Genomic DNA, 25768 nt, shown 5'->3' with positions numbered 1-25768 from the left:
CAGGAGTTGTTGTGTTTCATCACCAGCCTCTCAAAGCACTTTATCACTGTGGATGTAAGTGCTACTGGACAACAGATAGATAGATCTCAGTGAGCAGTCCAAATAGTTGCTCGGCCAGGTACTGTACTAAAGTGAGGTTGTGGCTTGGTGTCTGTGGATGGACTCTCTTTCGTGGACTTCAGTCCTGAACGTCATTTGTTTGCTGTTATTATTCGCATGATTTGCTTTTTTCTTCTCTGCACATTGGATGTTTGATGGACTGGATGCTTTCTGTGAGTTCACCCTTCTGAAGTATGTACTCACATCTACCCCAGAGACTGAATCACAGGATCTTCGGGGGCTGTAAGTCTGTGAAGAAACCTCCATGCTTTGACAGTCAAAGCAAGCACAGAATGCATCATTGAGCTCATCTGGAAGCAAAGCCATATTATCACTTCTGTCGCTTGGTTTCATTTTGTAAGAGGTAATAGCATTCAAGCCTTGCCAGAGCTGTCCAACATCCTTCCGTGATTCAAGTTTAATCCAGAGTTGCCACTTTGCACACGAGATGGCTTTCTGGAGATTGTACCCAGATGTCTTGTATCTTACATGGTCACCAGACCGGAATGCCACTAATCTGATCCACAATCTCAGCAGATTGTTCATCCAGGGCTTCTGGGTGGGGAAGACTCGGAATGATTTTGTGAGGACACTCTGATCTACAACTGTTTTTATATACTGTGGTGTAATCATTCAGAAGCTCTGATGAGTCCTTGAACATGGCTCACTCCACCAACTCAAAGTAATCTTGTAGCCACTCCTCTGCCTCCCATGACCACCTCTCTGTTGTCCTTATCTCTGAAGACTTGCTCTTTAGGATCTGCCTGTACACAGGTTGGAGAAGGACAGCCAAGTGATCAGGTTACCTAAAATGTGTTCTAGGCATGGAAAGGTAGACATTCCTTATTGTAGTGTAGCAACGGTTGAATGTGTTGGGACTCCTGGTACTGCAGGTTATGTGCCGATGATAATTGGGCAGAGATTTCTTTAAAGAAGCCTGATTGAATCCCTGACTATGATTTGAAATACAGCGGGGTGGGCTGTTTCTTTTTTGGAAATGGCAGCATTCAATATCTCGAGCGCCTGATTAACGTTGGTTTTTAGCAGAATATAAACCAAGGAGGATAGTCGCTTGGTAAGTAAAACAATTGGAATTTAACCATTAGATGTTCCAGGTTGGGGAAACAAGAGTACAATAAAGTAAGTACAATAAAACCACCACATCTAAGCACCACAAAGAATTTATCATGAAACACAGACCTGTTCCCCCCACTCACCCGCTGACTTTCTGACTTTTCCAAATCAGCAGTTTGGTCTGTTCTGTGTATCAAGAAGCCGCTGGGCCTTACCAATGGATCTGGAGCATCCAGAGTGAGCCATGCCAACATGAAACACAGAACACAGCAATTCCTCATTTCCCTACGATACAGACCCTTTGGTCTTCAAACCTGTTCTCCAGCAACTGTACATTTCCGAACAAGATTTTGGGTAGAGCAACTTTCATTGCTTGGTGTTTCAGCCAAACTTGCAGTCCTCCTCTCCTCCCTCTCTTCCAACCATGGTGATATACCTTTGCCTGCTTAAAGGTGGCTGTACGTACACGATTGAGAATTAAGTCTGCCGAGATCGTGAAATCGCTAGTTCATTACAACGGTTCAAAAGTACGTTACAGGCAGTGCTACGGTAAAGCCAATTGTGGATCATCTGAAAGAACAAAACTCGAGAAGCAAATAACTTCAAGCTTTTGAGTCAATTACAAATTCAGATCTAATAGAGATGCCTCTGCATGATCTCTAAGTGGCCTGTGGATCTTATTTTTATGAAAAATCCACCAATACCCCAACTACTAAACATGAAACAACATATCTGCTTGTTTTAAGAATGCAAGAACATGAGAAATGGGAGCAGGAGTAGGCCATCTGCCCCACTCAGACTGCTTTGCCATTCAATAATATCATGGTCACAGACTCATCTCCACCTACCTGCCTTTTCCCCATAACCCTTAATTTCCGTACTATGCAAATATTACATAGGTTACATCTTCTGAAACATGGATTACATTTTCCCAAGAATGTTTTTATCATTACAATAAATGAAAACACCAGTTCAAATAAAACAATAAGGTCAGTACAATAGTGTAGTGATTAGCATAATGTTTTACAGTGCAGCAATCGGAAGGTCAGGGTTCAATTTCCGCCCTCTGTATTTAAAGAGCTTGTAAATTCTCTCATTGACCACGTGGGCTTCCTCCAGGTGCTCCGGTTGCCTGCCACTTTCCGAGGTCGTACTGGTTGGAGTCAGTAAGTTGTGAGCATGCTACCTTGGTGCCCAAAGCACAGCCACATTTGCCCCCAGCACCTCCTTGGAATGTGTTCGTCGTTGATGCAAACAATGCATTTCTCTGTATCTCGTCGATGTTTCGATGCACGTGACAAATTAAGCTAATCATTATTCTTTATCCAAACAGATGTCATTACAGTGAGGAAAGAGGCAGTAATATCAATTAAATTCAATCAGCAAAGTTAAGCTCAGGTAGTGAGGCCCACAGCTTTTATATTGTCCTCACTCACTCACGTGCCATTTATGGATGTTTGTTACAGATAGTTTGTAGAAATCAAAAATAGCACAATGTCCTCCACAGGGGATCTGAAACTAACGTGCTTCCAAAAATAATCAGACTGACAATAGTTATTAAGAGATACGAAACTCAATTACTCAAAAAGCAGACTCGTGGATGTGTGGTGAGCCTAAACCGAGCAGCATATAGGCAATATACTAAGTTCAAGCTTCCTATTAAGAACATAGAACAGTACAGCACAGGAATAGGCCCTTCAGCCCACAATGTTATGCCAAACCAGCTAAAAATCAAATCAAAAATACCCAAACACTAATCCTTCCTGCATACACCATGTCCACATCCCCCCATCTTTCTTACATCCATGTACCTATCCAAACATCACTTGAAAGCCTCTAATGTATTTGCCTCTACCACCATACCAGGCAGCACATTCCAGGCGTCCAGCACTCTCTGAGTAAAAAACCTACCCCTCATATCCCCCTTGAACCTACCCTCTGGCATTAGACATTTCATCCCTGGAAACAGATATTCTCCATCCACTCTATCTATGCCTGTCATAATCTTATAAACCTCTATCAGATCTTCCCTCAGCCTCCGATGCTCCAGAGAAAACAACCCAAGTTTATCCAGACTCTTAAGATAGCACATGCCCTCTGCACCAGGCAGCATCTTGGTAAACCTCTTCCGCACCCTCTCCAAAGCCTCCAGGAGAGCTTTAACGGAGCAATAACGGAGCAATCAGAACTGTACACAATAGTCCAGATGTGGCCTAATCAGGGTTTTATAAGGTTTCTCAGCCCAGTCCGCAATTGGTCTATTTTGTGTTGTGTTCTTTGCCGGTCTTCTACACCATCCACAACTCTACTAAACAGCAGAGGTTTGAGCACAGATTCCCGTGGAACTCCACTAATTACTGACCTCCAGCTCGAATAAGTCCCTTCAAACTCTACCCGTTTTTATATGCAAGCCAGTTCTGAATCCAAACAATCAACTCACCATGGACCCCATGCACCTTAATCTTCTGGATTAGCCTCCTGTGAGGGATTTTCATGACTGCAACATTCAACATGCATTGGTTGTGCTGGTCATTGGCTATATGTTGTGGCAGGCAGGCAATATGGTGAATAGTTTGCTCCAGTTTAAGTTACTGAAAGAATATCTGCATCTTTCAAATGCAGTTATATTGTGGAGCAGGTAAAGGTAATTGCTCTACAATTAAATCTGATGTAGGAATAGTTTACAAATGCCACAACATGGAAGAAAATGTCTGCAAATTTTCTGCTATTACATTTGGCAGAGGATGTGCAAAGGAGGAGATGTGCCCTGTATCTACAGGGGCCAGATGTTCTTCCAGACAGGAAAATCTTAGAGGTTATTGTCAGGAGCTGTTAGAATGGACAGGGTTGCAGCAATCCCAACAGCCAATGACCTCATATAATAATGTTAATGAATGGAAGATCAATTGTAATACTTAATACTTTATTGTCACCAAACAATTGATACTCGAGCGTACAATCATCACAGTGATATTTGTTTCTGCGCTTCGCAAGTCATTCCAACTATGCAATTAATCTCTGACATGGCTCAATTCATCATACCTTCATAACTCAGTTGTCAGTAATTTCCTATGTGCTAGCATACCCCCATACATTCACATTCAGTCATGACTCCCATGTCATTGTGACATTATTTGACAATCATTTACTCCTCTCCTGTATGACAATGCATGAACCAACCTGATGTCATAGGAACTAACCACAAAGGGCAGAACCTGACCAACTAATATTGTGACCATAATAATTCTTTCCATAATTAAACAAATACAAAGCCAAAAATAACTTTAGGATACAGATAACTCCAAAGAAAAAGGGTTTTATAATCTGAATTTTAGACTGCTGAGTCTCATCATAGGAATAAATGGCAAATAGATAACTGAGATAATGAAAGACATGGCCGATAAGAAGCTTAAAGAAAAAGAAATTTTTTGCTATATCTGCAAAAATAAGTGAAATCTGAAGGACTGGGACTTACCATTTATTAGCTTCCAGCAGTGGAGATGCTGTTTAGCATACATTAAAACTAACTACACTACTAAAAGTTAATCTACATCTGAATGGAAAATTCTTAATAGTTTTGCTTTTTTGGGGAACACATCAGCAATGTCAAACAGTAGCTTCTGATCAAGTTAATCATTAACCTCTTGCCATCCACATGCAATTGACAAACACTGTCTGCCTTCCTCCTTAATAACAGTGAGCACAATAACCTTGCTGCTATTTCTAACCACTAAATCTGGTCTGAACTATTGGGCATGTTACTGATATGCAATGAGTTATCTTCACTTAAAAAAGCTGTTGCAGATTCTTCGCTCCAACTTTCCTGCAGTCTACATAGCTTGGCTACCTTACAAAAACTTAATGTCTCTTGGCATCTAAAACTCCAATTTGCTTCATGTCTTTCTAGCTAAGAAGGGAAATGTGATAACTCTGGAATTATTCAAGTACTTTAATGAGGAAAAAATGCAAAATGTGTGATTTTATGTTTATAGTAAGATGCTGAGAAAAGGGTTAGCTGCGCAAAACAAGAAAACAAAATTGGGTAACACAAAACTGGGTAGCCTCCAACCTGATGGCATGAATATCGATTTCTCCTTCTGGTAAACATCACTCCTTTCTCTATTCCCCACTCTAACCTTTTACCTCTTCTCACCTATTACCTCCCCTTGGATCCCCTCCTACTTTCCTTGATCTGATGGTCCACTCTCTTCTCCGATCATATTCCTTCTTCTTCAGCCCCTGACCTTACCCACCCATCTGGCTTCACTTATCACCTTTCAGCTAGCCTTTTCCCCTTCCCCCATCTTTTAACTCTGGCATATTCCCCTTTCCTTTTCAGTCCTGAAGGTTGGTTTTGGCCCGAAATGTCACCTGTCTAATCATTTCCATAGATGCTGCCTGACCTGCCTACTTCCTCCAGCTGCTTAGCACAAAACTATTTGGTGTTCACCTGGCAGAGATGCTCACCTGGTCCCTCAACACCAGCTCCAAAGCCAAGAAAGCCCAGCAATGTATCTTCTTTCTGCGAAGGCTGAGAAAAGTCCATCTCTCACACCCCCCCATCCTCACCACATTCTACAGAGGATGTATCGAGAGTATCCTGAGCAGCTGCGTCACTGCCTGGTTCAGAAATCACACCGTCTCGAATTGTAAGACCCTGCAGCGGATAGTGAGGTCAGCTGAAGGGATCATCAGGGTCTATCTTCCCGCCATTACAGACATTGACACCACATGCTGCATCCGCAAAGCTAACAGCATTGTGAAGGACCCCACGCACCCCTCATACAAACTCTTCTCCCTCCTGTCATCTGGCAAAAGGCACCGAAGCAGTTGGGCTCTCATGACCAGACAACGTAACTGTTTCTTCCCCCAAGCTATTAGACTCCTCAATACCCAGAGTCTAGACACACACACACACACACACACACACACACACACACACACACACACACACACACACACACACACACACACACACACACACACACACACACACACACACACACACACACACACACACACACACACACCCTGAACACCGCTCCACTCCCTTTACAATTTTTGCTCATTTCTTTCTCAATTCCCGCTAAAACATTCTTTACATTTACATTATTTATTATTATATTGTAATTTGCCCTTTACTGTGCCTGTTGTCTTGTTTATTAATTATTGTACTATCTTGCACTGTTTTGTGCACTTTATGTAGACCCATGTAGGTCTGTAGTCTAATGTAATTTTGTACTGGTTCATGTAGTCTAGTGTAGTTTTGTGTTGTTTCATGTAACACCATGGTCCTGGAGGAACGTTGTTTCATTTTTACTATGCACTGTACCAGCAGTTATGGTTGAAATGACAATAAAAGCGACTTGACTTGACTTTTCTTTACTCATTCAACAAATTCCTGCTTGAGATTCTCAGCTGCCTTGTAAAGATCTAACTACCCAGAACAAAATCTGGCAGTTTTTCATTAGCAACCATGTAACTCCTATGGGTCACTGGAAAGAAGACATTTTGCGGAGGAAAAAAAGGTAAAGCAAAGTGTGTCTAAGCATCAGAAAGCCGACCAACAAAGAATGAGTACAATATTAGGAGGCCATAAAGGAGAATGAAAAATCTCTTTTGTGTTATGTCCCATTCCCGAGGAAGTTTACTGATTCCTTTACCATACAAACTGAAATTGAATTGATCATATCATGATTAATTTTGGTAGGTCAAATATGATGGCAGAATATAGTATTAATGGTAAGACACTTGCCAGTGTGGAGGATCAGAGGGATTTTGGGGTCTGAGTCCATAGGACGCTCAAAGCAGCTGCGCAGGTTGACTCTGTGGTTAAGAAGGCATACAGTGCATTGGCTTTCAGCAATCGTGGGATTGAATTTAGGAGACAAGAGGTAATGTTGCAGCTTTATAGGACCCTGGTCAGACCCCACTTGGAGTACTGTGCTCAGTTCTGGTTGCCTCACTACAGGAAGGACGTGGAAACAATAGAAAGGGTGCAGAGGAGATTTACAAGGATGTTGCCTGGATTGGGGAGCATGCCTTATGGGAATAGGTTGAGTGACAGAGGATGAGACATGACCTGATAGAGGTGTACAAGATGATGAGAGGTATTGATCGTGTTGATAGTCAGAGGCCATTCCCCAGGGCTGAAATGGCTAGCATGCGAGGGCATTGTTTTAAGGTGCTGGGAAGTAGGTACAGGGGAGTTGTCAGGGGTAAGTTTTTTAATGCAGAGAGTGGTGAGTGCGTGGAATGGGCTGCCGGCGGCAGTGGTAGATACGGAAACGATAGGGTCTTTTAAGAGACTCCTGGATGGGTACGTGGAGCTTAGAAAAATAGAGGGCTATGGGTAAGCCTAGGTAGTTCTAAGGTAAGGACGTGTTCGGCACAGGTTTTCTATGACTTCCATCAAACTATTACATGCATATGATTTGCCTACCATGAAACACTTACTGGCATTTAGGGCAATGAAGGTTCTCCATCTCTGGCAGTGTTCAGGGCTTCCTTCATCATGTTGGTAGCTTACTCTCGGTTTTCACTGCTGCTAGTCAAGCAAGTCCCAGACGAAGACTCAGGAATACTATCGCACTCAGGTGTAGGATTCCTCATTGTTTGTTTCTGTAACAATTTTGTTTTGCCAGTCAGAGTTGCTAGTCCTGAGCCAAACCCCCAAAACTGGTGGACTGGTAGGGCACTCATAGACTGACCTCTCCCCTTTGACCTGTTTGCTATGGCGAGCCTATCAAGAACCTCAATTCCAGCCAACATAGCTCTCCAGGTCATTGAGGCATGCAGGCCTCCAGATCCAATGACAAGTTTGTGGTCCTCTTGGAGGAACCATGAAATAATGCACCTTAAAACTGAACCAACAAGACCTCACCAAGATTTAACTTAAGACTACTGCCTGGCAAACTAAAAGTATGCAGGATAATTTGGCCTGTGCCATTTTCTTCTGTGTACAATCCTGCTGAGATCACCAGAGGCTGTGGATTAAAGTTGGAGTCCAGGCTGCAGCTTAATAATCAGTCAAGCTTCTGTCACCTGTTCAATCTAAAAATACAGATATCCAGTTTCTGTCAAAAAAAAATTCCAGGCTACCACACAGCAGACAGAGGGCACTGAAGGACAGTTTTTGTGGCTGTTAAAGCCCATGGCCAAATTAAGTTATTGGTTCCAAGTAGACACCTGTAAAAAGTCCAAAAGCATTACAGAAAGATGGGCAAGATTCCTTCCAAGAGCTCCTCATCTCAATCAATGTGTGGAAGATACTTACCAATTACTGAGACAAGCTAATAAAGTGCTTATTATTTGCAGTCTGGGGTGAAGCTCATGACGTGAGCTGCTGAGGCTTTACCGAAGGTCTGGGATACTTTGAGTTGTTTGTGTGAAGAAGGAGAAGCAGAGGCTTTCTAGAGTGTGTTTCAGCAATTAGAAAACAGATTGAAATGCAGAACTCTGATGGTGGATTATTCACACTTATCACATGCAAATAATTGAATTGACTTTATTACTTACATCTTTCATATAAATGAGGAGTAAAAAATCTTTATGTCTCCGTCTAAATGTGCAATATGCAATTACAGTAATTTATCATAAATATTATGTACGACAGGATAGCCACAATATAACATAACAATACAGTTGTGTCAGCATAAAATAAGCAGTCTGATGGCCTGGTGGAAGAAGCTGGCCTGGAGCCTGTTGGTCGTGAGTTGAATTGAATTGAACTGAATTGACTTTATTTCATACGTCCTTCACATACACGAGAAGTAAAAATCTTTACATTATGTCTCCATCTAAATGTGCAATCATAGTAATTTATAATAATTTACAATAAATAGAATAGTCAATGTAATATAGAGTACACTCAAATCAGCGTGACTTCACCAGTCTGATGGCCTGGTGGAAGAAGCTGTCCCGGAGCCTGTTGGTCCTGGCTTTTATGCTGCGGTATCACTTCCCAGATGGTAGCAGCTGGAATAGACTGTGGTTGGGATGGCATGGGTCCCCAATGATCCGTCGGGCCCTTTAAACACACCTGTCCTTGTAAATGTCCTGAGTCATGGGAAGTTCACAACTACAGATGCGCTGGGCTGTCCACACCACTTTCTGCAGAGTCCTGCAATTGAGGGAGGTACAGTTCCTATACCAGGCAGTAATGCAGCCAGTCAGGATGCTCTCAATTGTGCCCCTGCAGAAAGTTCTTAGGATTTAGGGGTCCATACCAAACCTTCTCAACCGTCTGAGGTGAAAGAGGCGCTGTTATGCTTTTTTCACCACAAAGCTGGTGTGCACAGACCACGTGAGGTCTTCAGTGATATGCGTGCAGAGGAGCTTGAAACTGTTTACTCTCTCAACCCCAGATCGGTTGATGTCAATAAAGGTTAGCCCATCTTCATTCCCCCTGTAATTCACAACCAGCTCCTTTGTTTTTGCAACATTGCAGAGTTTTCTTGACACCACTGTGTCAGAGAGATAACTTCTCTGTAGGCTACCTCATTATTGTTTCAGATAAGGCCAATCAATGTAGAGTTGTCGACAAATTTAATTAGCAGATTGGAGCTGTGGGAGTGTGATACAGTCATGGGTATACAGGGAGTAAAGAAGGGGACTCATTACGCAGCCCTGAGGGGCTCCTGTATTGAGAGTCAGAGAGTTGGAGGTGAGGGAGCCTATTCTTACAACCTGCTGGCTATCTGACAGGAAGTCCAGTATCCGGCTGCACAAGGCAGGGTCAAGGCTGAGGTCTCTGAGCTTCTTATCGAGCCTGGATAGAACTATGGCGTGGAATGCTTAACCGTAGTCCAAGAAAAGCATTCTCACATAAGCATCCTTCTTCTCCAGATGTGTAAGGATGGTATGTAGTGCAGTGGCTATTGCATCATCTGTCGATCGGTTGTGTCAGTAAGCGAATTGTAGGGGGTCCAGTTTGGGTGGTAGCAAGCTGCAATCCTTGACCAGCCTCTCAAAGCATTTGTTTATTATTGAGGTGAGAGCGACAGGACGCCAGTCATTCAGGCATGTTACCTTGGTCTTTTTTGGTACAAGGACAATGGTGGATAATTTGAAGCAGGAAGGCACTCTGCACTGGGAGAGGGAGAGATTAAAAATGTCTGTAAACACAGCTATAAATACAATAAGCAGAAAGACACAAAAATAATGTAAGATACAGTTAAATATGTATGGTAATGGTACATGGGAATGCAATTTATGTAGAGAGAAATGAGCCAACCAAAAATTAACCAATATTTCTATTCCAGCATGCCGTTAAGTGCCTTTTCAAACAGACTATGTACTGAGGGAAACTGTTCATACAAACACAACAGGACGCAACTGGAATTTAACCATGTTGTTCTTCTCTGAACCCCTGTGGTGTGCCTGTCTAATTAAGTATTATTAAGTCAATATGCAAAAAGAGATGGAGCTGCATGATGGCCTCTGTCCTCACTGATGTTAATTAGTAACATCAGAGTCATCACTGAAGTAAAACCCATTCACCCGGATTTCAAAATGCTGATAAGATCAGATTTTTCTCCATTAAAGTATTTCTGCTGTACTGATAGAGAAACATCAGGCATTTTGACATCAAGAAGATGGAGAAAGTACAATCAAAAGGCGACTGCATCAGTCAGTCTGTCTTGGGTATAACTGTCCCATTGTAAAATACGAATAGTTCAGGAGAAACTTTAGTCACTCGTTGGAAGCTGAAAATTGGACTGATCAACATGCACATGAAACATTCCTCTGAATGAATGCCAGAGTAAATTATATTTCAAATCATACACAGTTGGCAAAACATAATGGGTAGAGGCTGAAGGACAGCTTGCAAGTGTACCATTGACATGGCAGGTCATTTTGACACTTAGATATTAATTAATTCAAGTGATTGTTAGAGTAAGTTGTGTTCAGAGTCTACGAGAAATCCATGCAAATATAAGCAACAACAGAGGGCAAAAATCAAAACTGTGTAAAGTAAATAGCGCCACTTGACATCATACAGTCCGCCCTCCTTATCTGCAAGTTCCACATGCGCGAATTCAACCAACCACGAGTCGAGAAAACCCGGAAGTGCTCTTCTAGCACTTGTTGTTCCAGCATGTATAGACTTTTTTTCTTGCCATTATTCCCTAAACAATGCAGTATAACAACCATTTTACATAGCATTTACATTGTATTAGGTATTATAAGTAATCTAGAGATGATTTAAAGTATACGGGAGGATGTGCGTAGGTTATCATGGATCGGGATAGAAAATAAATCGGAAGTTCTCTTACTAAGTAAGTCAGAACAGGTACATCCGGTATTATTTAGTGTCAGTTAATCAAACGTTTGTCTTAGTATATAGTATATTTTATCTTTCTATGCATATAAAACACTTAAGAAACGTATGTTTCAGCGCCGGGCTCAGGAACGGAAGTTCCCGAGTTTGATCCAGTGACAGACCGCTTCCCAGTGCACTCTCCACCGTGCCGGGTTGATGTTGAGGATCAAAAATCCAAAACCCCAAAACCCAATAACTAAACCACTGCGTTGCTTAGTAATAATTGTAGCTTTCATTGGGGCAGGGCCTTTCTCACTTTATCCTTTAAAATTGTTCTAATCGTTGACCGACTGTAGCCTAACACTTTTCCAGTGACCGATGGCGCTTCACCTCTTTCCGATCGCTTTATTATTTCCACTTTATTTTCAATCGTGATTATTTTCGTGAACAGAAACACTGTGGATTCAGAGCACCGCCGCCGGGTTCTAATGTCCTCCGCACTGAGACAGGTTAAATAAGGTCTGGGGTTCCGCTGGGTCCAAAGATCCACTGCATTGAGACAGGTTGAATAAGGCAAGAGCATCCGCGTTTTTTGGTATCCACGAGGGGTCCCGGAACCAATCCCTCACGGATAACGACTGTATATATCTGGAAGTTTCATTTAACTCCTTATTTTCAATGTATTGATTTATATAGTTTTATTTGTGGCAATTTCTCACTTGTAATGAATTTTTAAAATAGTTTTGGTCTATGCTGTTCTGTGAGCCTTTACTCATTTTACCTCACTCTGGCAGGCACAGATGGACCCCAGCCAGAGGATAATGGTAACAGTCAACCACCAACAAGATTACTCAATGAGCAGTTTACATTTACTTTCACAATTATAGCTTTTCTTTCCTCGTATCACCATGAAATACCTTCATTAACTCATTTGACTTACACACCTAATTCTTGGATACTTCCAGTATCCAGTGAAATTGATTCAGGAAGGTTCAAGCAGGTTACCCTGCCTTCTCCAAGTATTTGTTGTGGTGAACGGTGCAACAAGAACTTGAATGGTTTCAAGTGCACAAACAGTCACTAGCTCCATACACTGAAGTTAAAAGAATAGATACCTTGTGTCTGCTCCACCATTCATTAAAGTCATGGCTGTCCTGACTCTACATTCCCATCTCTCTTGATAACCTTCAACCCTTACTTAACAATAATGTATCTTCAAAAGTTCTGCTTCTGCTAACATAAGCACATGAGAGTCTGCAGATGCTGGAAATGCAGGAGGAACACAGCAGGTCAGCCAAAATCTATGAAAAGGAATAAAGAGTCAATATTTCAGGCCAAGGCACTTCAATCAGGACTACGTCCGTTTCTGTTGCCTTTTTAAGAAATAGCTTTGAAGACTTAAACACCTGCCTCAGCTCTGTTTGTAATGGGCAACCTCTTGGTTTTCAGCACAAATTCCAAATTCCTGATTCTCCCACAATATCAGCTCCATGTCAATGTTGCTAAGATACCTGAAGATCTTATAAACAAGACCCTTCCAGCTTGCTTTGGAAATAATCCTGGCCTGTCTAATTTCTCCCCACAAGACAAAACAGTCCATTGCAGGTATTAGTCAACTGAACAGTTTCTGAACTGTTTCCTGCATTACATCCTTCTTTATATAAACAGACCAATATTGCATACAGTAATTTAGATAAGATCTCAGTAGTGCCCCATATAACAGAGGCATAACATTCTTACTCATGTAGAAACAAAAAATGCTGAGAAGACTCCGCAAATCAAATGGAATCTGTGGTAAGAGAAACCTTTGTCATGACCAGGGAAGGGAGAAAATAATTTGGCTTTAAATTGCAGGGAGGGTGGGGGAGCAATGAAGGCCAGTGTTGCTATGGAGATAAGCTATAAAGTAGGTCATCTGGATGATGGGGTAAAGGACACAGTTGGGGGGGGGGGGGGAGAGAGAATCTGAACAAAGAAGCATAAAAGCTATTAAGTGGTGGCAATTAGCGTACCTGAAGTTTAGGATTTGATATCAAGTCTGTACAGCAGCAATGTGGCCAAACAAAAGATTAAGTGTTGTTCCTAAAGGCTGATGTATACTCCTGCATCAAATGAACGCCATAGGTACGGCGTACACTACACCATATCCTGACGCGCACCTCTCCAAAAATGTAACTGCGCATCATGGCGACGCAGATGCAACAACTGTGATTGGTCCGCTTGGTAGCATTGCATTTCCTCCTATCTATAGGCGTTCTGTGCATACACTGATACGAAATAAATGGTCAGAGATGACGAACCAAATCGTCAAATCTACCTGCCGACATCCGAAAATATTTGAAATGCATTTCCTCGTTCATGTCTCTCAGTAGCCGGACAAGCACAGAAAATTCACCCTCCTTCTGCCTCAATCGGTTCAATTGTCATACATACCATCTCCTCCGGCATCTTCTCTCTTTTCTGCGTTGCAGTAATTTCAATAAAAGTAACCCTTGTTCAACATTTATTAGTTCCAACTCCAACATGATGCGCTCAGTTTCAGTCGCCATTGTTTGAAGTACACGAAGAAACTCAACACAGAGGCATAGAGACCCCACCGCCAACTAGCATTTTGGCGGTAACTGCAGAGCGACTCAGACACACCAACGCACAGGTATAAATGCTCACAACAGTGCAGGCCACATACGAAGGCTACGGAGTTGGCTATTATGTGGAAGTATAAATCAGCCTTTAAGCTTACAGTGGACTTACTATGGAGGGTTATGGGCTGAGTGTGGGTCAGTGGGACTAGGTGAGAGTAAGCGTTCAGCATGGACTAGAAGGGCCGAGATGGCCTGTTTCTGTGCTGTAATTGTTATATGATTATTACAGTGACTGATTAGTCAGTGTGCCAAGACTCCTGAAGATCTTGTATGTTTTATTTATTTCTTTCTTCTTTTAGTGACACAACGTCGAGTTGGCCCCTTCATGCCCTTCCAGCCACGCTGCCCCTAACCTAACCACGGGACAATTTACAATGACCAATTCACCGAACTGTGATGTCTTTGGACTGTGGGAGGAAACTGAAGCAGCCAGGGAAAAGCCACACATTCCACGGGGAGGACGTGCAGAGACTCCTTACAGAAAGGCAGTGACACTGAACTTTGAATGGTCTGACCTCTAATAGCGCTGTGCTAACCTCTATGCTACTGTGGCGCCCAAGCAAGCAAGGCCTCTCCAACTTGCTTTGGAAACGATCCTAGCCTGTCCATCTTAATGTGTCCAGCTCTTTATTCCCTTCCATAGATGCTGCCTGACCTGCTGGGTCCCTCCAACATTTTGTGGGTATTACCTAGGTCAGTGTGGGACTGGGATGGAGAATTTAAGTGGCAGGGAGCCAAAAACCAGGCAACAAGTACTCTCACCCATTCCATGTTCTGTTTCTCCAGTGCAGAGTATTAGATATTGAATACTGAATGCAGTATACCAGTATAAGAAGTGCAAGGACTTCAACCAGAAGGCCAGTAGAAAGCAAAGAGGTATCAGGACAGGTGCCGAATGCAGTTGCGTGGGAAGATGCCACAAAGACCGTGCTTGGTGGAGACCGTACAACAGAGCCGGTAACTGCAAAGGATCTCCATGCTTCTAGATTCAACTCAGTCCCTCTGAAATAATCAAAGGGGAACTGACCAATCTAAATGTGGCACAGGCTGAATTTCTCTCTTTCCATTACCATGGCCTGATCTGCCCAGAGGTTGCACAGCTCTGCACTTTGCTTTTTTTGTAATTTTTTTTTTGCTCCACTCTCTGTCTTTATAGCATAGCTTTTGTATTCTCCGGTTTAGATTTTTTTTTATTAACTAGCAACATTAACCCACCATGTGAGTGACCTTGTTTACTGCTAATTGGCAACCCTGACCTTAGCTGAGAGACACTTTATTTCCTTATCCGCCCCTCCTCTCTCTCTCTCTCTCTGCACCATAAAACCAACTTGTTTCTGCTCCATCCAGTTTCAACAAAAAATCTGAACCACGAATTCTCTCCTTGCACATGATCTGCTGTATTGTCAGATTTTCTAAAATTTATGTTAATTTTACAGCATTTGCAGCTCTTTTTATTCTCCCCTCTCTTTTCTCCTTTTTATTCTCCTCATGCCATAAACTATAACACTCTGCTAGTTTTCCAAGTTACTTGCTGCACCTGTACACGTGCCTTCTGCAAATTTGCACTTCGGAGGTCTGTAACCTCACCACTTAGATGACATACTTCTCTCTGTATTTCTTCCTGGCACAGTTTCCTATACATTCCACTTGTCAGATCCTTGTCCATCACTTATATATTCCAAAGCTGCTTCCTTACTGTCTCTTCACAATTTACTTTCCTGCCAGTTTTGTGCCATCAGCAAATATTGCAACCGTATCTTTGATGCCTTCAAATCATTTATATGAATTTCAAAAAGGCTAAAATCCCAACACTAATCCTTTAGTACATCACTACTTACATCTTTCTAATCAGAATCAGAATGAGATTTAATATCACCGGCATACGTCGTGAAATGTGTTAACTTTACAGCAGCAGCACAATGAAATACATAATAAATAAATAGAGAAAAAAGGAGTTATTTTAAGTATATAAATGTCTACTAAATAGTTCAGTTAAAATAAATAGTACAATACAACAGAAACTGAAAAGTAGTGAGGTAGCATTCATGGGTTCAATGTCCATTTAGAAATCAGATGGCAGAGAGGAAGAAGCTGTTCCTGAATTGCTGAGTTGTGCCTTCAGGATTCTGTACCTCCTTCCCAACAGTAACAGTGAGAAGCAGGGCTGTCCTGGATGGTGAGGATCCTTAATGATGGACACCACCTTCCTAAAGCACCACTCCTTGAAGATGTCTTGGATACTATGGAGGCTGGTATCCATGATGAAGCTGACTAATTTTACAAATTTCTTCAACTAGAACCTCCCACATACAAAATGGAGATCCAGTCAGAATGTTCTCTATGGTACATTTGTCAAAGGTTTTTTTTAGGTACCCATGGACATTAATGCAGATATCTAGTCAGCCAATCATATGGCAGAAACTCAATACATAGAAGTATGCAGACAGAGTTGAGAAGTTTAGTTGTTGTTCAGACCAAACATCAGAATGGGGAAGAAATATGATCGAAGTGACTTTGACAGTGGAATGACCCTTCATCTCATATTCTCAACATTTATTGCAGATAGACCTCAGTATGTGCGGTTGGGAGACTGTAGGTCTGACACAGTGGTCAGCAGCACAGGGGCGCCGCAGGGAACCGTACTCTCTCCGGTCCTGTTCACCCTGTACACATCTGACTTCCAATATAACTCGGAGTCCTGCCATGTGCAGAAGTTCGCTGATGACACGGCCATAGTGGGGTGTGTCAGGAAATGACAGGAGGAGGAGTATAGGAAACTGATACAGGACTTTGTGATATGGTGCAACTCAAACTACCTGCGTCTCAATATCACCAAGACCAAGGAGATGGTGGTGGACTTTAGGAGATCTAGGCCTCATATGGAGCCAGTGATCATTAATGGAGAATGTGTGGAGCAGGTTAAGACCTACAAGTATCTGGGAGTACAGTTAGACGAGAAGCTAGACTGGACTGCCAACACAGATGCCTTGTGCAGGAAGGCACAGAGTCGACTGTACTTCCTAAGAAGGTTGGCGTCATTCAATGTCTGTAGTGAGATGCTGAAGATGTTCTATAGGTCAGTTCTGGAGAGCGCCCTCTTCTTTGTGGTGGCGTGTTGGGGAGGAAGCATTAAGAAGAGGGACGCCTCACGTCTTAATAAGCTGGTAAGGAAGGCGGGCTCTGTCGTGGGCAAAGTACTGGAGAGTTTAACATTGGTAGCTGAGCGAAGGGCGCTGAGTAGGCTACGGTCAATTATGGATAACTCTGAACATCCTCTACATAGCACCATCCAGAGACAGAGAAGCAGTTTCAGCGACAGGTTACTATTGATGCAATGCTCCTCAGACAGGATGAAGAGGTCAATACTCCCCAATGCCATTAGGCTTTACAATTCTACCACCAGGACTTAAGAACTTTTTAAAAGCTATTATTAATGCTTTTTGAGATAGTGATTTAGATGCATATCATATTTTTTACTGAGTTAAGTATTGTATGTAATTAGTTTTGCTACAACAAGTGTATGGGACATTGGAAAAAAGTTGAATTTCCCCATGGGGATGAATAAAGTATCTATCTATCTATCTTATTTGTTGTTATTATTATTTTTTTTTCCCCTTTTTTTGGTGTCTTTTGCACACTGGTTGTCCGCCCTGTTGGTGTGGTCTATCATTGATTCTACTATCATTATCGGATTTATTGCATATGCCCGCAAAAATAAATTAATGTATATGTACTGTGATAATAAATTTACTTTGAACTTGGGTGCCAGATGAGGTTTGAATAACCTTGTTGAATTAATGAAATAATTATTTCTCATTTTGCCAGCAAAGGTAAATGACCATGCTGAAGATATGAACATCTCTTCTGCTTCTGCCGTTCTTCCAGTCCAGAATTAACCCAACTTCACAGAACAGCTCTGAAGTACGAAGTATACATTGACTCACCAACCTTGAGGAGGAGTAAGTGGTTTGCCTTGTTCTTGACACCAGCCCACTGGGTGAATATACGGGCTACTAGCATCACACCTATCAAACAAGAAATTAATGCATTATTCAATAAAATTATTAACCAGATTGGTTAATTACATCTTATGAAAATGGAACTGTTAGAGTATGTATCAGATCTAATATCTGCCTGAATTACAATATACATTTTGATAGAAGTAAATGTTGTTACCAGTCCAACCAGTCACACTGGAAAATAATGAGACTAGTAGTAATTATATTTAGCTGAAACATCAATTCACTTTTATCATAAAGTCATACAACACTGAAGCAGGATATATGGCCCACTGTGCCTTTGGTGGCTATTGAATACCCATCTATACCAATTCCACTTACCTTGCCCTTAGCTCATTGCCTACACCACATCATTTCTAATGAAATGCTTCTTAAATGTTGCTTGAGTTACTGTCACCACGAGCCCCTCAGAAAGTGCATTCCAATATATCTTAAGTGAAAATATTCTTCTTATCTATGGACCTCAGCTTTCTCCACTTCAAGCAAAATAAACCCAGCTAGTCCAACTGCTACTCATAGCTGAAACACTCTCATCCTGGGCAATTTTCTAGAGAATTTCATCTGTACCCTTTCTGGTGCAATCACATTCTCAACGTATTTTAGGGCAAGTCCAGGGTGACCTACATATGCATGTCCCCATCTGATCCCTCAACTCAGAACCTGGGTCATTTCAGCCCCCAAACCCCAGTTAATAATGCCCGCATTATCTTTCACCACAGGTTAGTAGGAACATCGTCGGAGCTAACAGATAAACAGCTGGTATTGAAGCTGTGAAGGAATGTGATGTGCAATAGGGAGTAGTGGAAGAAAGAATACGTACACAACGCTGGAAGAACTCAGCAGGTCAGGCAGCATCTGTGAGAAAAGAGTAGCCAACGTTTCGGGCCGAGACCCTTCTTCAGGAATGGGGGGGGGGGGGGGGGGAGGGAAGGGAGTAGTGGAGGGAGGTTGAAGATTGCTGGCATGGGAGGCGGTGCAATTTAACAAATTTCACAACACAAGCTGGTGATAATAAACCTGATTTTGATGGCAGGGATATCTGTGCCTATGTACTCTGGAGCCTTTTGTTTCAAATTGTCTGCCATCTTGTCACCTAACTTCTGTCATAGTCTCTGCCAGCCACAACATGTTTTCCTACCCTTGCTGTATCACAGTTCTCCTTTTCCTCAATGCATTTCCCTACAAACCCACCTTGCAATGCCAAATTACCTCATGTTTTCTAAACTCACTTCCTCCTTCCCCTTTTCTTCATCAATGTAGACATCCACACCCTTGTCAGAGCCCACTTTGGATCTTAACCACATTATGTTATTGATATATCAACATAGCATATCAGTACTACTTAAGTATTATTTCAATATTCCCTTCTCCCCTCTCTTTACTTCAACTGACTGACTTTGCCATTGTCAGCTTAAACCAGGCAGAAGAAACACCTCACCAAAGTTCACACTATCAGACCTTCAGGACTTGGTGTTTGTATCTAGATTCTATATGGTAATACAGTACCAAGATTTCTCACCAGTAATCATACGTGTCATCCCAGTTATCAAAATGCACCAAAAAACGATGGTCAATTATATCCGTGACTGTTGCAACACATATCAGGGAGGGATTCTTTCTGTCAACCGCCTCCAGCTTCATTCCTATTCGAAATCCTGAAGGAGTAATTGTCTGTGAGAAATAGATAGAAATTATTTGTGAGAGGAAATGAAAATGGTAGTTTGATTTTCTAAAGTAGTTACATAATGCGTCCTTGACAAAACATGCTTTTTAATATTTAGAAATAGACGTCAGTAGACCTACATAGATAGGAAGCTTGATAGACCTGTCTCCCATGGAAATTTATTTCTATAGATCATATAATTCTCCATTTATAGTTCTGTTTCAATGAAATGCAATAATCACAATTCTTTGCAGAAGAACAATCATCAAATCAAGCATACAAATGCTCTACATCAGTTTTTGAAAGCTTTGACGATACCAGTGTTACTCCATTCCCATTGATTGAGGATATCTGACAGAAATTATTTTGCCACTTTATTGATATGCTCAAGAACATAATCAACAAAATAATCACTTTGTCACAGAGTCAGTCAGTCATGGAGTCACACAGCACAGGCGCTTTGCCCCACCATGTTCATGTCACTCACTGTATTTATCTACGTTAGTCCCGTTTATCTGCATTTGGTTTGCAGCCTTCTATGCCTCATCATTCCCCCAAATTTCTCTTAAATATTGTTAGGGTTACCAACTCCTCAGGCAGCATGCTCCATCTTCCAACCACTCTGTGTGGAAATAAAAACATGGTGGCATAGTGGTTAGCACAACGCTTTACAACACAGGTGACCAGGTTCAATTCCTGCCACTGTCTGCAAAGCGTTTGTACACACTTCCCCGTAACCACACGGGTTTCCTCCGGGTGCTCCAGTTTCCTCCCACAATCCAAAGACTTAACGGTTGGTAAATTACTCGGTGATTGTAAACTGTCCCATGATTAGACTAGGATTAATTGGGGGGATTTCTGCGTAGGCCTATTCTGTACTGTATCATCAAAAAATAAACATCATACCTCTCACATTAAACCTACAGTACACCCTCCTGTTTTATGCAGCACCAGCATGGGAACAAAGATTTTTATCACCTATCCTGTGTATCTACCACATTTGTTTTTAAATCTCTCAAGTCACCTTCACTCTCCTGTTTTAGGGAAATTAAGCCTGGCCTATCCAATCTTTTCCTACAACCAAAATGGTCCAGTCCAGGCAACACTCCGGCGAGTCTCCTTAGCAAATTCACCCTCTCCAGTGCAATCACATCCTGCCGATAGTAAGGCAACTGGAGCTGTACACAGTACTCCAGTAGTGATCCAACCAATGTTTTATTAAGTTATAACATTAACCTACTCTATTCCACAGCTGACAAAGACAAGTATCCTATCCTACCTACCTGTGCTACCATTTTAAAGGATCTATTAACTTGGAACCCAAGGTCCATCTGCTCAAACAATACGTACTGTGTATGTCCTACTCTTCTTTAACCTTCCAAAATGCATCACTTCCCACTTGTTAGGATTAAATTCCATCTGTCATTGCTCCAAACACCAACCAGCTGATCAATATCATCCTGTTGGCTATGGCAATGCTCCTTGCTATTTAGAACACATATTTTGTGTCATCTACAAAGGCAGTAATCATAAATCTTACATTTTGACGAGGTCACACATTGGCGGCTGGTCGAGTAGGTTCAATTGCTTGGCATTCAGGATGAGGTAGTAAATTGGATTAGACATTGGCTTTGTGGGAGAAACCAGTAAATGGTAGTTGAAGGTTGCCTCTCTGACTGGAGGTCTGTGACTAGTGGTGTGCTGCAGGGATCAGTGCTGGATCCTCTAATGTTTGTCATTACATCAATGATCAGGATGATAATGTGGTTAAACGGATCGGCAAAGTTGCAGACAACACCAAGACTGTGGGTTTAGCAGACAGTGAGGGAAGGTTACCATGGCTTGAGGAGGGATTTGCATCAACTGGAAAAATGGGCTAAAGAATGGAAAATGGAATTTAATGCAGACAAGTGCGAGGTTTTGCACTTCGGTAGGACCAACCAAAGCAGGTCCAGCGCAGTGAACAGTAGGGCACTGAGGAGCATGGTAGAACAAAGGGATCTGGGAATACAGGTCCATAATTCATTGAAAGTGGCGACATAGGTAGATAGGGTCATAAAGTAAGCTTTTAGCACATTGGCATTCATAAATCAAAGTACTGAGTACAGGAGTTGGAATGTTATGTTGAAGTTGTATAAGGCATTGGTGAGGCCTATGGAATATGGTAAGCAGTTTTGGTCACCTACCTATAGGAAAAATGTAACCAAAGTTGAAAGGATGTTGCCAGGTCTGGATGACCTGAGTTATAAGAGAATTATGACGGGTATAGATAGGATAAATGCAAGCAGGCATGTTCCACTGAGGTTGGATGGGATTACAACCAGAGGTCATGGATTAAGGGTGAAAGGTGAGAGGTTTAAGGGGAACATGAGCGGAAACTTCTTCACTCAGAGGGTCTTGAGATCATGGAATGAGCTGCCAACACAAATAGTGCATGTGAGCTCGATTTCAATATTTAAGAGAAAATTGGATAGGTACATGGACAGTAGAGGTATGGAGGGCTATAGTCCTCGTGCAGGTCGATGGGTGTAGGCAATTCAAATGGGTTTGGCAAGGACTAGATGGGCTGAAGGGCCTGTTTCCATGCTGTACTCTATAACTTATACTAATTGGTTAACGTGTATTACAAATGTCAAGGACCCCAGCTCTGAACGGTGTGATATATTTTGGTCACAACTTTCAATCAGAGAAACAAACATTCACCACCTTCCTATGCTTCCTATTACCAAGCCAATTTTGGATCTAATTTGCCATTTTGCCTTCTGCATTTGCCTATGGGTTCCAACCTTCTGGTAGGCCTACCAAGCAGAACTTTATAGATGACATCTAGTGTACTGGCCTCATCAATATGCTTGGATTAACTATATTAAAAAAACTTTAGTCAAATTACTGAGACACGATTTCCCATGAACAAAACTCTAATCAATCCCTAGCTTTACATGTGTAAGTAAATCTTGTCCCTCAGAATTTGTTTCTGTTAATTTCCGTACCATTGAGGTCAACTCATTGACCTGACTTGTCCATATTTACCTTTTAGAATATCCTCCAGTCATCTGATACCTTATCTACGGTGAGCAAAGATGAAGAAAATCTCCATCAGATTTCAATCTCCCCCCTTGCCCATAACAGCCTGAGATGCATCTTAACAGGTCTTGTAGAATTATCCACCTTAATTTGCTCCAAGATATATCACAACTCTTCCATCTTAATATTAATATGCTCTCGAGTATAATTATACCTCCTAACTGTCCCCATACTATCACGTTTTTCTTAGTGAGTACAAATGAGAAGAATTCATTTAAGACCTCACCTAAATTCTTGACCCTTGGATCCTTACTCTTTACTGGTTACCATTTTTCTCCTAAGACTCATAGAAACATAGAAAACCTACAGCACATTACATCCATGTGACCAATTAACCTGCTTCAGTATTCACACGGAAAAGGATCTTTGCGATTGTAGGGATGACTTACAGCAGACTGAAAAGCTTGAGCATATAGACATTAAGAAAGGGGATGTGCTGGAACTTTTGGAAAGCATCAAGTTGGATAAAGCACCAGGACCAGACAAGATATATCTCAGGCTACTGTGGGAGGTGAGGGAGGAGATTGCTGAGCATCTGGCGATGATCTTCACATCATCAATGGGGACAGGAGAGGTTCCGGAGGATTGGAGGGTTGTGGATGTTGCTCCCTTATTCAAGAAAGGGAGTAGAGATAGCCCAGGAAATTATAGACCAGTGAGTCTTACTTCACCAATTTGCAAGTGTGACCTCTGGAGTTCACTGAAGATCTGTTGTAGGTCTTCCAACAGTTTATTATTTACAGGTTATCCCAGATCTATGTCAGCTGAAAATGTGTGTAATGATATTGAGCTCTAACTCACCACAAATTTCTTCAGTCTCTCCACTGTCTCAAAATGTCATCTGAGGCATTTGATAAGGTACCCCAGGCAAGGCAGATTGAGAAATTAAGGAGGCATGGTATCCAAGGGGACCTTGCTTTGTGGATCCAGAATTGGTTTGCCCACAAAAGGCAAAGAGTGGTTGTAGACGGGTCATATTCTGCATGGAGGTTGGTGACCAGTGGTATGCCTCAGGGATCTGTTCTGGAACCCTTTTTCTTTGTGATTTTTATAAATGACTTGGATGAGGAAGTGGAGGGATGGGTTAGTAAATTTGCTGATAACACAAAGGTTGAGGGTGTTGTGGATAATATGGAGGACTGTCGGAGGTTACAGTGGAACATTGATAGGATGCAAAACTGGGCTGAGAAGTGGCAGATGGAGTTCAACCCAGATGAATGTGAGGAGGTTCATTTTGGTAGCTCAAATATAATGGCAGAATATAGTATTAATGGTAAGACTCTAGGCAGTGTGGAGAATCAGAGGGACCTTGGGGTCCAAGTCCATAGGACACTCAAAGCTGCTCCGCAGGTTGACTATACGGTTAAGAAGGCATATGGTGGGATTGAGTTCAAGAGCCAAGAGATAATGTTACAGCTATATAGGACCCTGGTCAGATCCCACTTGGAGTATTGTGCTCAATTCTGGTCACCTCACTACAGAAAGGACATGGAAACTATAGAAAGGGTGCAGAGTAGATTTACAAGGATATTACCTGGAGATTTACAAGGATATTACCTGGAGATTTACAAGGATATTTACAAGGAGCATGCCTTATGAGAATAGTTTGAGTGAACTTCGCCTTTTCACCTTGGAGCGACGGAGGATGAGAGGTGACCTGATAGAGGTGTTTAAGAAGATGAGAGGCATTGATTGTGTGGATAGTCAGAGGCTTTTTCCCAGGGCTGAAATGGCTAACACGAGAGGACACAGTTGTAAGGTACTTGGAAGTAGGTACAGAGGAGATGTTAGGGGTTAATTGTTATTTTTTTTTAAAATGCAGAGAGTGGTGAACGTGTGGAATGGGCTCCCGGCGACGGAGGTGGAGGTGGATACGATAGGGTCTTTTAAGAGACTCCTGGATAGGTGCATGGAACTTAGAAAAATAGAAGGCTATGGGTAACTTTAGGTAATTTCTAAAGTATGTACGTCTTCAGCACAGCATTGTGGGCCAAAGGGCCTGTATTGTGCTGTAGGCCTTCTATGTTTCTATATAACCTACTTACTCAAATTCTTTGGAATGAGGGAGGAAATTAGAGCACCTGGAGGAGACTCCCATGGTCACAGAGAGGACATACAACCCCTTACAAACAGTGGTGGGAAATAAACCCTGGTCTCTGGCGCTGTAATAGTGCAAGGCTAACAGCTGCATTAAGATGCCTTATGTTATTGACAATGGCCTTCTCCCTGGAAATAATCTGGAAGATGTGTAGCTCGGGTGGTTGATGGTTGGGTTGATATGTTTTTTGATCTTGGCAATTTACTTGCAAACATTTCATCATCATGCGAGGAGACATTGTCAGTGCGCTGCTGATAGTGGCAAGTCCTCCGAATGTTTAGCCTTTATATACTCCTCAATCAGCTGATTCAACATCATTTCAGAAACTCAGTTGTGGTGTGGGGAGGAAATCTCGTTGCTGATTGGCGAAATTCGCATTCTATTAACTTTCAGAACATCCTCACCCCTTTCTATAACCACCTTGAAATTTGCATAATTATGATCATCAACTCCAAAGTGCTTGGCCATTGACACTTTCACGACTTGCTTGTGTCATTTCCCATGAATTAAATCCAGGATAGTCCCATCACGACTATGAATTTGCTAAGAGAACTTTTCCTGGGCACTTTACAAATTCCACTTATCTAGGGTATTCACATAAGACAGTTATAATCATTACTGGAGATCTTAAAATTGCACACAATGACAACTCTATCATGTTTTATCGTCCTGCTTTAATTTCCAAGCAGCATTATTACTGAGCAAGTACCTGGTAGTAACTGGAGAGGTTCCAGAATTCAGTGCATTTCTTCCCAGTCATGAAGTGCTCATAACTCTAAGGACAAAGGTGATGTTACTTCACGGTGACATCTTTATTCCAGATGC

At 42.0% G+C, this 25768-nt stretch overlaps 1 protein-coding gene across 7 annotated transcripts in view; it reads right to left on the bottom strand.

Annotated features, from left to right (window-relative positions):
• LOC140724770 (lethal(3)malignant brain tumor-like protein 4) overlaps positions 1-25768 on the bottom strand; it is a 403124-nt gene that overhangs the window by 238283 nt on the left and 139073 nt on the right. For all 7 annotated transcript variants that reach the window (XM_073039328.1, XM_073039363.1, XM_073039353.1 and 4 more), the window contains 2 exons: positions 19618-19769; positions 18028-18104 (listed from right to left, as the gene is read on the bottom strand). In XM_073039328.1, the coding sequence (XP_072895429.1) occupies positions 18028-18104; positions 19618-19769 (229 nt within the window). The remainder of the gene's footprint in view (positions 1-18027; positions 18105-19617; positions 19770-25768) is intronic.

The sequence above is a fragment of the Hemitrygon akajei genome, chromosome 1, assembly GCF_048418815.1.
Source record: "Hemitrygon akajei chromosome 1, sHemAka1.3, whole genome shotgun sequence".
NCBI lineage: Eukaryota > Metazoa > Chordata > Chondrichthyes > Myliobatiformes > Dasyatidae > Hemitrygon > Hemitrygon akajei.
Note: the sequence above shows the minus strand (reverse complement) of the source record. Positions and strands in the feature narration are given on the sequence as shown.